Genomic DNA, 13,255 nt, shown 5'->3' with positions numbered 1-13,255 from the left:
GAAGCAGTGGTAGGGCTCTTCCTCCAGAGACAGTGAGGGGCGTCTCCTGTACTTGGAGGAGAGCAGGATCCCTCTAAATCATCCCCATGTTCCCCACTTCTCTCTTCATCTCCACCCATCCCTGCAAGTAAGAATGAGACATGTGTAGCCTTTCTGCTCAGACTGGCAGATTTTGCTGGATGAAATGTCTACAATTGCTGTCTCCTAGAAGAGGGGTGCCCACAAAGGGAGATGCACAAGGGCTCTTTAAGGACAGCTGTGGACACAGCACCTCGGGTCGGGCTAAGCATGGGGCAAATTGGGATTGCAGACCCACAGTATGAGATAGGTGGGCCTATCTGGACTTGGGTCTGATAAAGTATGCCAGGACGGAGAGCTGGCAAGTCCTGTGAGCACCTCCTCCCATTCAGCAGAGTGGATCCCGGAAGGTGTGCTGGTGTCACAAGGAACTAAGACAGCGGGCTGGGCTGGGCAGGGGAGCAGAGCTATGGAAATCCTGGTGGGCCCAGACCTGGGAAGCAGTATAGTCTGGATTTACCGGAGCCTGGCAGAACTGTGAGGAAGAAAGGTTTGTGTAAACTGGAGGCTCACCCTGGGCACTGGGGTCCTGAAGGGACAACTTTGCCCTCTGGAGAATAAGTTGGATCAGTAAATCTGAGTCAGGACCTAGGGGACACTCTGTATTTGTCTCCAATGTGAGAGAAGCCTTCCCTCCGCCGGGGAGAATGGGAGTCTTAGAAGGAATAGCCACACGGTGTGAAATCACTGTTTATTGGCTGTGATTCCCTCAGAGAGAACGTGTGAGGCCTCTGACATGCAGGAGGTGCAGGCACAAGGACAGACAGACAGGTAACACATGGGCTATACTAAGCGCTGCGGCCCGGTGCCCCATGCGCTAGGAACAGGATGCAGGGTTAACTCAAGAGAAGGCCATCTGCTCAGAGCTGGCTTTTCAACTCATGAAAACCAGCCAGAGGTGCAGAGAGAGGCCCAGGTGAGCAAGGTATTGTGGGCCGAGCATGCTTCATCTCTTTGGGCAAAGGGCATTCTGATTAGTATTGCAGTCTAATTGTTATGGCTTCTCTAAAGAGCTATGTAAGGTCATGAAGGTCAATGCCAAGCCACACACCTGGCCCAAAACTCATGGACATTTAATGCAGTTTTAATATGGACAGGAAGGGTCGGGAAGACCAGGCTGGCCGTTCTGTCAAGATAAAACTTAGCAAATACAGACCTCATTTACCTGAGATTCAACATATTATGATGTAAATTAAACAAATATGAAGAACAATGGCTGTTGGCTGGGCAAAGGGGAGTAGCTGGGTCATATTGCCCTTGGGCCACGCACAGAACAAAACACCACAGCCCAAGCCCAGGAGCTTGCATTTGTGGGCCACTGTCAGCCCTTCAGAGGGGGAATAGTGGAGAGGGTGGGACACGGAATCCTGTGGCCCTCTGTCTGCTTTGCACATGGATTCCCAGAACCCTGGGCTTTTAGGGAGTGGGGCATTTTGAAGGTAGGTGTCTAGTGGTAAAGCCAGGAGTTCCTTAGGAGACTGCCTGTCCTCCATGAAGAGAACAGGAGGCCACCAGGGAGAGATGGGACTCTGGGAAGTGTGCATTACAGAGGATGTCAAGGGACCCACCCATACCCAATCTATTGCTTTGATCCCCGTGGCTGTGGCATTCTTAAGAAGCCAAACCTCGCAGAGCAACAGAGAAAGACAGCTGGACAACATATGCAAGGGCTGTCAGTGAAGACTGGGGTGTTACCGCACAGACAGGAAGACAGAGTGAATGGTCCAGCAGGTCCAACAAGTCTAGAAACTGGGGCAATGGGCTCAGGGAAGGGCTGGGGCCCCCAGGCACCCACAGCTCATTCCCCAAGTCCCACCCCACTATGGCTGTGCTCCTGAGTTTAGGCCCTGACTGGTGGCCACCCACGGAGGGATGGCACCCCAGGGGTGGTCAGGGCTGGCCCTCGGGGCCTGACCTTGGGCAGGCGCAGTGGGAATGGTGAACTCAAGATTAGTAAGGAGGGGTCCAACCACCCAAAGGCAAGGATGCACAGCATAGGGCCTGAGGGTCACACCCTTGCCTGGGGGGGTCAATGATGGCAGTGCGGGAGGGGTGGCCGAGGCTCCCGAGGCGCGAGGGGGGCATGGGCAGGACAGATCTAGGACTATGGCTTATTTTTTGCAGGGGGGAGGACTGCATCTGCTCCCAACATCCCTTGTAGGGGGGGCTCCAGGGGGGTCTGTACAGTGGGCAGGGCTCCTGGCGCTGACCTAGTATCATTATTTCTTGAACATGTCCTGCAGTGGCCCAGGCAGGTACTTGATGACAGTGTCCAAGATGCTCTCATCTTCCTCCTCTGGCTCATCCCCGCAGCCTGGCGGGATAGCCTTCTTGGGCCGGGTCAGGCTGCCTTCTGAGTTGGCTTCCATGGCTGCTTGGGCCTCCGCCTCGCGCTCCTCCTTCTTCTTGATGCCATACTGTGAAGGAAAGGGTAGTCAAGGCAGGGCTTGCATGCTTCCCTCCCCAGCCCCCATTCTGGGTGGCATGGATGCAACACCCAGAGAGGCCAGGTCCTTTCTGCACTAGAGAAACCAACCAGGGCCCCGAAACGTGTACTCATGGCTGAGGAAAACTCCAGCTGAGTCCCAGGCCCATCCTATTCACCAGGGCTCCAGGAGTGATCCTACTCAGGTTCTGGAAGACCACATAGAAATGGGACAATGAAGAGGTGCCTGAAGAACACATGGGGTGTGAAAGAGAAAAAGAGTCTGGGGTGCCCGGAGAGAGGGCTAGGCAGTTACGAGCACTTGCTGCGCTTCTGGACTTGGACCTGAGTTTTGGTTCCCAGCACCAGTGTCAGGCAGTTCACAACTATCTGTAACCGAAGCTCTAAGGAGTTTGAAGCCTCTGGCCCCTTCACCTGCACTGACCTCTCTACCTACACATACCTACAATGAAGACACACAACCCTACACATAATTCAAAACAATAAAAACAAATGTTAAATGTTAAAGAATAAAAGAATTTGGGTATGCTCCAAGGGAGGGACTGGAGTAGCAGGGGAATGGGAAAACACAAACACACTTGTTTATCATGGCCTCTAACATATTATATAATAATTAAAAAACATAAAAATAGGTGCATGAGACCACAGAGGTAAGAAGAGGCTGCTCACTAGGGATCCCTGGTGGAGACTATCCTGGGACCCCACCCACCCACACCCACACCCACAGCACTAATCCTGGCTCATTTCCCAGCCCCTTTTACTTCGGATCACTCTTCCTGAAAGCATGTAAACCCTGCCACTCATGACTTACCTATTTCCCCATCACCCCCTACCCAAAAAATCATATAATCTGTTTCCAGATGGGGATCTGCCTGGTGATCATCCTCTACTAAAGGCATTTTTATTCTCTCCTGGTGGATTCCACTGTGGAGGAGGAAACAGCCAAATTCAGTCAAGACCAGAGGACACCCAGTAATAAAGGGAGCTCATTTCTGCTTCTTTGATCATCCCTCAATCCCTTAACAGAACTGAGAATATAGACCTTGATGACCAGTAAAGCATGGCAGAGAATGTCATGTCCCTCAGTACCTTCCAGTACAAGACAGAGAAGTGATAGGTCAGCTTGCATGAAAGGCAAACAGCACATGAAAGGCCCTCCCCACAGCTTCAACCTGGCATGGGGCCTACTGCAGGCCACCTACTGGGAAAACCTTACCACACAGGCAGAGCCCGTGGTACAGAAGAGGAGCATGTGGCTCATGTTCTATAGGGTAGTATGTGAGCCAGAAGAAATGACTCCAGAAACTAGGTCAGGTCACAGCAACTTCCAGCCAGGGGAAGAGCAGCAGGCATAGGCCAAGTGAGGTCTATGGGCAGTCTGACAAGCTGAGCTGCCTAAGGCTACACTTGGGAACAAGTGTGTGATCAAAGGCATGTGTAGCTATTGCTTTGGTTACTTTTCGTGAAGGCTGGTCTGTCCACTGAAGTTCAAGGTCACTTTGAGGCTACAACCACTTTGAGCTCTATCTTAGGGAAAGCCGTGGTTATTCTGCCAGAGAAGGCCGTCCAGGCTACACCCCATAGCCAGACTCCACTGGTGTGGCCTGTTAGGATCTTCTAGATTCCACTGATAAATGCCAGCCTAACCCAGGGCCAGCATTCATTATGTCAGGTGTGCAGAAGCATCAGTCCGAGGACAGGACCACAGGAGGTGTCGGTCAGGTGTGTTAGAAAGCACACTCGGGTAGCTTCCAGAGCCAGGTGAAGACTGGGGACTGGGGAGAGAGGGTCTGATATATAGGAGGTAACAGAAGACCTAAGAACATTGTTTGTTTGTTTGTTTGTTTGTTTGTTTTTCAAGACAGGGTTTCTCTGTAGCTTTGGAGGCTGTCCTGGAATTCGCTTTGTAGACCAACTCTACAACTTTGTAGACGAACTCACAGAGATCCACCTGCCTCTGCCTCCCGAGTGCTGGGATTACAGGCATGCGCCACCACCGCCCAGCAAGAACATTGTTAGGAAAAGCCTATAGTGGCTATCAGTGGTGAGAGCCAGTGGCTCTAGCTACACACCTTTTGTCATCATGCAGGCTGAGAGAGCCTGAGTGAGCACAGAAACGGGGTCTAAAACATGCCAGCTCTACCCCTGGACCTTGTCTCTTTACCAGAAGGAAAGTTCTGATTCAACAAACAGTTCACTGTAGGTGGCTGGAAGTGGGCACCAATCAGGCAGCACACATGAAAACCTGAAGGTGTGTGTGCATCTGGCTGGGTGCACAGACAGGAGGCAGAAATATAATTTGGATGGTGGGTCAGCAAATCAAGCACCTGCTTAGACGACTTCCCAATGGATATGGATACTTGTCCAGGAAACACCCCACCTTGTAAGACAATCCTGAATGGCCATGCCCAGTTCTCTAGATAGGTTATCTTGGGTCTTACATCATATGGATATGAAAATTGACCCCATTCTCAGTCCATTCCCTTCCCCCTGTCACTGAAGAGCCTTGGAACATCTTTCAGCCTTTCAACTTCTGACCAGGGGTACACATAGCCTAGGGAAGGTTGGGGATCCAGTTCTAGTGAGTAGCGGGACCTGCCCAGTGAGGGCTGAAAAGTCGTATCGACAGGCAGAATTTATTCCTTATGGGCAGCAAATGCCCGAGAGTCCAGACTATGAGTCTGGGGTGGCCAAGCAGTGATGCAGAGCGAGTGGGTGTCTGGAAGCATGACAGCCCTGTACCACCCTGTCCAGTCTAGGTAAGGTAGGATGGAGCCCAGATTACCTGGGTATGCCTGGGCCTTTGACTCCTACAACTTTCTCCTCTTGGGTCTACCCTTCTCACCTGTACCAGTGGGTCCTACTTCCAGGGGTTCATTTGAATGTCCTCCATTTCTTTTCCATAATCAGCCTGGCACAGGCTGTTAAACTTTCTAAAGCAGTAGTTCTTGACCTTCTAATGCTCTTAATGCTATGATCCTTTAACACAGTTCCTCATGTTGTGGTGAACCCCAACAATAAAATTATTTTCATTGCTACTTCATAACTAATTTTTCTACTGTTATGCATTGTGATGTAAATATCTGTGTTTTCTGATGGTCTTAAGTGACCCCTGTGAAAGGGTCATTCGACCCCCAAGGGGGTTGCGACTGACAGGTTGGGAACTGATGTTCTGAAGAATGAATTTCTTCACAATTTCCAGGAAAATGTGTGAAAACAGACAAGTGGAGAAGGTACCCTTCAGGGGCTTCCTTGAATCCTGTTTTTTGTTATAAAAACAGTGTGAGGTCAAAGCCTATGTGGGTGGGGTGGGATCTGGCAGGGACTTCCTGGGGGGACTGAGCCAGGCACAGGACTCCCCTGTATCCAAAACCCAGACTCATCCCTAGACTTGCCAGAGCCACTGCATACCTAGGCATCTAGCATAGCACCCTACCCACAACTTGCTCTGCCCTTCTTGGATAGCTATTCCCTCTAAGCTCTACCCAGGGAGGGACCTCTGTGATGTAGCTTTCTCTTGCTTCTCTGTCCCTCCTAAACTGTTTCTCTCTCAGAATTACTGTCTGTTTGTCTAACTCTCCATCTCTCCATTTCTCATGTTCATCCTCTTCCTTCCATATTACAGTTAATGTAGGGGTCGGCCACCATGTTGCTCACATGATCAATAGCACATCTTGCTAACCACGATCAGTAACTCACTGACTCACTGGCTATGGAAGGTAGGGTCGAAGCAAAATGAGCAGTCACTTTCCATAGGACCCAGGAAACTGTCCAGCAGCAGTGCTCCAAGGCAGGTGTCAGGTGCAGAGCCCAGACCCCATAAATATCACACTGCGCCAAGTGTGGGGTGAGGGTATGTTGGGGCCTTAAGGGCAGAACATGGGTGGACAGGGGAGGCCATCTCCCTCTACCCACCTTTAAGGAAAGCTTTCCTTTCCCATGAGTCCCAAAGATCTGCCTCAACTACTGACACATCAACAGAGAACCTGATGTGGATGCACAGGCAGGAAAGGGGCCTAGAACCTGGGATGTCCACTCTCCAGCCTAGCATCTCACCAAGTCCAGGACTGGAGGATAATGTGACCTACTTCCTGCTTCTCACCCACCCAAGCCTGCTAAACCACCCCACAAAGCCAGGAAGGATCTAGATGACATGGTCTCATGGCCTGGAGCCTTTCTTCTGTGTGGGCAATAACTGTCTCCACTGTGCACCTGGCCTGTAAGCAGAGGTCACACAATGTCTACCATGGCTCTGCCCTCCCCGCACCTAGAGACACAGGCCAGGAGCCAGGGCTCCATTGTGGTGTCTTCCCACCCGGCTTCTAGCACCAGTTGCAAGCTGATAAGCAGGCAACCACTTTGTCAGGGTTCTGCCCGGCCTTCATTAGCGTATGAGCTACAGTAAGGACTGAGCGGGGAGTGGGCAAAGGCCATCCTCTTGAAAGATGTGGCTGTACATGGGTCTCAATTCAGTATTCCACATGGGGCCTCAGTTTTTCTACCATGAACAGGCACAGTGCTCTCTGGCTGCCCCACCCATGGGAGACAGTCACAGGGCTGACTGAGAACAGGGAGGCTGCCACCCATCCACCAGGTGTGAGTCTAGGAAGCAAAGGTAAAGGGGAACCACTGGCCCTGACTTTCCTGACCCACCAAGACTTCCTGATCAACTAGTCCCCATTGCTCTCTCAGAGCCTTCTTCTGGGCAGGGGCCAAAACTCCAGGAGAGCAACCATTCCTGACTTGAGAAGTAGAAAAGGCCAGCCTTCAGGATGACCCCCATCCAGATGTGAATATTTATAGCCCCACAACAGTCCAGTTTCCAAGGTTTTAATCCCCAAGTAAGGAGTAAAAGGGGAGCTGTTGGTCCACGCAAAGGAAGGAGGCTGCCGTTCCTGGTGGGGTCGCTACCTACAGCTCTTCCCTGCACCCGACAGTTACCCACCTTGTCTCGTATGCCCTGACGCATGACCTCGCGTTCCGCCTCCATCTTGGCGTACTTGGCCTTGCGCTCCTCCTCGGCCTGCCGCAGCGCCTCCTGCCGTTCCTCTTCCTTCTTGGCAGCATCTGGGTCCTTCTCCTCATCACCCCCGAGCATTTTCCCCATGTCCTTGGTGGCCCCTAGGAACAAGAGCAGACAGAGGTCAGGCAGTAGCATTCAGAGGTCCCAGAGTTTCTTCCGGCCATGGGTCCCGTGCTGCCCTGGGTCCCGTGCTGCCCGTCCTTTGAGGGAAGCAGAGGATGTGCTGGCTTCTGTGTGTGCACTCACTTGTAAATGTATGTGTGAGTGCTTGTGTTGTAGTTGCATGTTCGTATCCGTGTATCTTTGTGTGTGTGTGTGTGTATGACCGTGCGTCTGCTCACTCATGTGCTCCTGAGAGGCAGACGTGTGTCTGGCAGAGGATTGGGCACTGGAAAGTGGTGGAAAGGAAATCCAGATGTGCAGATACATGGATGATGAGCAGGCAGGGACAGATGTCTGGTGGGCAATATTGGTCACTAAAGTAGGCAACAGGCGTGCACCCATGACCCAGACTGCAGACATTGCCTGTCTTCAGCACCACGGCCCTAATTATCCCTATGCTAGGCACCACTTTTCTCATGAGTTCCTGAGTCACAGGCCCTACAGAAACCACCCCAAATGCCTTAGTTTAGCCCATAGGACAGAGGCTGTAATTACATTCTAAAGATTGGCCCAATGCGCGATCCTCAGGCTGTTACACTCATACTGTGTCACCCAGGATGGGGACCTGGCAAGCCACACAAGACCTCGGCGTGGGTGCTGGTTCACTGGTTTTTCTGTCTCTGGAGTACCTGCCAACCGTATGCACCGCGACAAGCAAGAGCAAAGCCAGCTGTCCTCTCTGCTCTGCATGATGTCCTCAAGATATTTTGGCTGCCTGAAACTAATGATGGGTTGTGAAGGTGATGGGGTGTGAAGAGGCTGAAGACACCGGTGCTGCTCTCAGGTGGAGACAAGGGAACCAACTGGAAAGAGGCATTTGCTGACAGAACAGATCTTGAATATTACTGAAAATTATGAGCGTCTTGGTCAGTTTTCAGCAGGCATCTAGAAACTTGCAAAGGAGATTCTGGGTCAATGTCTCAAGGAAAGTCGGGTCATGAAGTAATCTTCCAACAGTTTTCCAGGTAACTCACTGGAACCTCTCTGCCTCTAGCACAGCTGTCTCCAGCAGGTGTTGGGGCAGGTAAGGACAAACCCTGCAACCCCGACTGCTTTCATGTAAAATTTATTCCCTACTAGAACAAGTTAATTTACACTTACATGAGAGAGACCTATAATTATTTCTCCCTCCGAGAAGGTGCTGGCATTCTAAAGCAGATAGAACGGAATCTGCTGTCTATTCTTAGAGCAGTGGTTCTCAACCTGTGGGTCACCAACCCCTTCAGGGGTCAAATGACCCTTTTACAGGGGTCACTATCACAGACCACAGATGTTTACATTATGATTTATAACAGTAGCAAAATTACAGTTATGAAGTAGCAATGAAAACAAGTTTAAGGTTGGGGGGTCACCACGGCATGGGGAACTGGGGTGTACTGAAGGGTCGCAGCATTAGGAAGGTTGAGAACCATGCCCTAGAGGAAGATGGACAGTGGCCGGAGTGTACAGTGAGGGCTGTGTGGCTTGTAGCTGCCTATTTAGGCCCGTCCCGCATCCCACCCATCACACAGACTGCAATCTCCATTTTACTGAATGCTGTCTATGTGCTACTATGGGGCTGTGTGCCTGTTGGGCCTTTCCTAGACATTCCTATATGCCAGAGATTCCTGGCTGTGCTCCGGGCTCTGAAGGAAGATCTATTTTTGTTATGGGACATCTGAGCCTTCAGACTGTGGAGGCATCTCTGGAAGGCTGGGTGACCCCAGGCTGTGGTGCACGCACATAGTGACATTCACACACCCATCTTGACAAATGCATGTGTGTATACACAAACATGGATGAAAAAGGTTTTAACAAGTCGAGATTGGCTATACCAGTGCTGGATACAATGCACAGACAGCAGCACATGCTGGTGGGGATGCAGATGGCACAGGAGTGGGAGGACAGTGGGTCAAGGTCAGTTTGTTCTCTCTCTGCCCTTTTCCTTCCAGCACCTCACGCATGCTAGACAAGCACTCTGCCATCAACTGTTAGTTTCTTACAGTGTTACATATACCCATAATGTGATTCAAAAAGCATAGTCCCAAGTATTTACCCAACAGAGATAAAGCAAGTTCATGTGAATTCTGGGACAAAAACGCTATGGCAGTTTTATCTGTAATAGTAAAAATCAAATAACTTAGCTGTCCATCAGCAGGAAAATGGGCAAGTAAACCATGGAACCTGCAGGCGAGGAGCAGAGTACGGCTCAACAGTGAAAAGAAGTAGACCATTGGTTGACACACCCGGTAGTACGGAAGAAGCTCAGAATCATTGTTGCTGGGTGAAAAAGGCCAGGCATAAATGAAGTGATTTTTATTTAAGTAACTGCAAGTGTGGAGTGATCTATGATGAGAAGGCAGCTTTGGTATTGTCTGGGGGTGGCAACAGCCTTGGCCCCGTGGAAGCTGGTTGATCACTTCCTGTAGGAGTTGTATGTGTATTTCCTAAACACCAGCCACACCACAATTCAAAGGAGTATATAATCTAAAAGACTAAAACCAGAGGTGGTAGAGACCGTGTTTCCTGGTCCTGATCTAACCAAGCTATCTGTTCTAAACACAGGATCAAATTTATAGCCACAGAGGTTCAAATGTTAGAAGCAAACCTGTAGTTCGTCTTTCAAATGAAGTGGATGTTAAAACTGAAGGTGTAAAAACTTTGAGAACAGTGAAAAGCAGACACTCTGCAGTTGTTCTCTAGCTTTTAGTGAGTCACAGGCCCTGCATGCACCCAGATGTATTTACACAGGGCCTTAGCAAATCCCTGCAGAAGCTTCAGGGAAAGTCTGGACAGTTTCAGTGTAGACAAAGGGATTAAAAAAAAAAAAAAAAAAGATTTATTTATTATGTACACAGTGTTCTGCCTGCAGGCCAGAAGAGGGCGCCAGATCTCATCACAGATGGTTGTGAGCCACCATGTGGTTGCTGGGAATTGAACTCAGGACCTCTGAAAGACCAGCTAGTGCTTTTAACCTCTGAGCCATCTCTCCAGCCCCGACAAAGGGATTTTTTAAAACTATTTTTTAACTTTTTTTTTTGACAAAGGGATTTTTATTTCCCAAAATCTTCACTCCATGATTTGATTAGCCTAATGTAACAGACTATATGTCTAAAAATAAGGTCTGTGCCTAAAACTATTTTGAAAGAATAATTACAGCCTTTAATCGTAAAGAAGGAAAAATAAAGTGGAGGGGCTTCATAATCATTCTAAGAAATTAAAAAAAAAATAATTCTAGCCAGGTGGTGGTGGCACACGACTTTCATCCCAGCACTCAGGAGCTCAGGAGGCAGAAGCAGGTGGATCTCTGAATTTTAGGTCTACAGAGTGAGTTCCAGGACAGCCAGGACTACACACAGAAACTCTAACTTTAAAAGAAAAAAAGGGGGGGGGGGGCTGGAGAGATGGCTCAGAGGTTAAGAGCACTGACTGCTCTTCCAGAGGTCCTGAGTTCAATTCTCAACAACCACATGGTGGCTCACAACCATCTGTAATGAGATCTGGTGCCCTCTTCTGGCCTGCAGACATACATGCTGCATACATAATAAATAAATAAATAAATCTTAAAAAAAAAAAAAGGAAAAAAATCCAATGTAATATTTTGAGAGATGATCCATAGAGAGAATCAGAACTGATATGGAAAACCAAGAAGAGCAATGAGAAAGTGCTAGTATTACAGTGAAGTATGACGGCTGCATTGGCGTTCTTTAACACAGCTTTGGGGGCTCTGTTTCCTGAGAAAAATCATAATGAGTATGGATCTTAAGAAGACACAGTGCTTTCTGACTCTCCACTTCTCTTGCTGTTGATGCCATACTCTCTAAAACACTCAGGATATTCCAAGAAAAATGACCAGGGCTAACTATATAGAAGGGTAGTAAGGGATGACATTTACCTAAAGTCAATAGTTTTGTCCCCAAACTGCCCATGACAGCTGGGCCCACATAGGGGAGAACTTACATTTACAATTATGGAAACAAACTGCATTTTACAAAGAAATCTTTAGAAACTTAAGGTTTTTGAAAGACATACCAGCTTCCTGCTGGAAAAGCTTACTGTGAAGATGGTGGCACCACTGTGGTGTGCAATTTTATGCTGTTTGGATTGAATCTCTGACTTAAACTTTGGCGTATCTTAAAATTTTTGATAACTTTATGGCAGAATGAATGTCCAATAATGAAAATACCAAGCCTGAAATAGTCATGCATCCCTGTAATCTTAGAACTTGAGAGGTGGAGGCAGGAGGTTCATGAGTTTAAGGCCAGTCTTAACTAACTATTGAGCTGGAACAATCTGAGAGCTACATGAGACCCTGGATCGGGATGGAGAGATGGCTCAGTGGTTAAGAGCACCAACTGCTCTTCCAGAGGTCCTGAGTTCCATTCCCAGCAACCACATGGTGGCTCACAACCACTTGTAGTGAGATCTGGCGCCCTCTTCTGGCCTGCAGGGACGCATGCAGTCAGAGCACTGTACACATAATAAATAAATAAATTAAAAATGAAAAACAAAAAAAAAACTCAACCCCCTCCAAAAAAATCAAGGAATTGAAAGTGGGGAAGAAAGCATGCGTGTGCATACACACACACAAAACGAGAGAGAGAGAGAGAGAGACAGAGAGACAGAGAGACAGAGAGAGAGAGACACAGAGACACAGAGAGAGACAGAGACCCTGGATCAAAGCAAAAGTAAACAAAACAAGAAGGAGTGTAAATGCAGAGTCCTAGCGAGTTCCAGGGCGGTCGTGTTGTAGATGCTTTAAATGTCCACTGCTGGGGAGGGTGCACAGTTCGTTCTTGAGAAAGAGGGTTAATGGCAGAAGCTTGGGAAAGCAGCCAGACATTATGCACCTCCTCCTACCTAGCCCTCACTCCAGCCATCTGTCAGAAATGGCCCTCTGTTGGGACATGGGTCCACAGATGTCCACTATCTCAACACAAGATTAGAGACAAGGGCTGTCTTAGGCACATGGCCATATAACCAGGGCACATCTGGGGCTACAGGGTACAGTGCACTTGGAGATGTGGAACACCCAGGAGAGGGTCATCAGTATCCTAGGAAAGGCTGAGAGGCTGTCTAATGCACTATAATAAGTCTGCTATGTGCAGAAAAGTACACCACGGAATCCATTTTTGGAAAGCAAGGAGAAAACCTGATGGGCAGCCGGTCATAGTGGTGCACACCTTTAATCCCAGCACTTAGGAGGCAGAGGCAGGAGGATCTCTGTGAGTTTGAGGCCCAGCTGCCTGCACACACACACACACACACACACACACACACACACACACACACACCAGAACCTGATTGGCAAAGATACTCATGGTTTCACAGTTCTTTGAGGATGAAAAATTACCAGAAGCTGCATGTCATCCTCCCCTAATCCTTAGTCCTAGGAAAGCTGTAGGGAATGTTCACTAAGATCCACCAAATGACAGTCTCCACTACACTGAGATATCTCGCAACATACCTGTTAGAACAGGAAACAGGAAGTATTGGTAAAGACGTGGGGAAAGTGAAACCTTGTGCTGGGAATGTGTAGTGTGATCCAGCCAATGGGAGACAGTTTG

The 13,255-nt window shown here is 49.0% G+C and overlaps 1 protein-coding gene across 1 annotated transcript in view; it reads right to left on the bottom strand.

Annotated features, from left to right (window-relative positions):
- Positions 1-754: 754 nt before the first annotated feature.
- Cplx1 (complexin 1) overlaps positions 755-13,255 on the bottom strand; it is a 32,469-nt gene continuing 19,968 nt past the window's right edge. The window contains exons 3-4 of the mRNA XM_036200957.1: positions 7,470-7,645; positions 755-2,495 (exon numbers count right to left, since the gene is read on the bottom strand). Of these exons, the coding sequence (XP_036056850.1) occupies positions 2,298-2,495; positions 7,470-7,645 (374 nt within the window). The 3' untranslated portion in view covers positions 755-2,297. The remainder of the gene's footprint in view (positions 2,496-7,469; positions 7,646-13,255) is intronic.

This window comes from Onychomys torridus, chromosome 10 (genome assembly GCF_903995425.1).
Source record: "Onychomys torridus chromosome 10, mOncTor1.1, whole genome shotgun sequence".
NCBI classification, from domain to species: Eukaryota; Metazoa; Chordata; class Mammalia; order Rodentia; family Cricetidae; genus Onychomys; species Onychomys torridus.
Note: the sequence above shows the minus strand (reverse complement) of the source record. Positions and strands in the feature narration are given on the sequence as shown.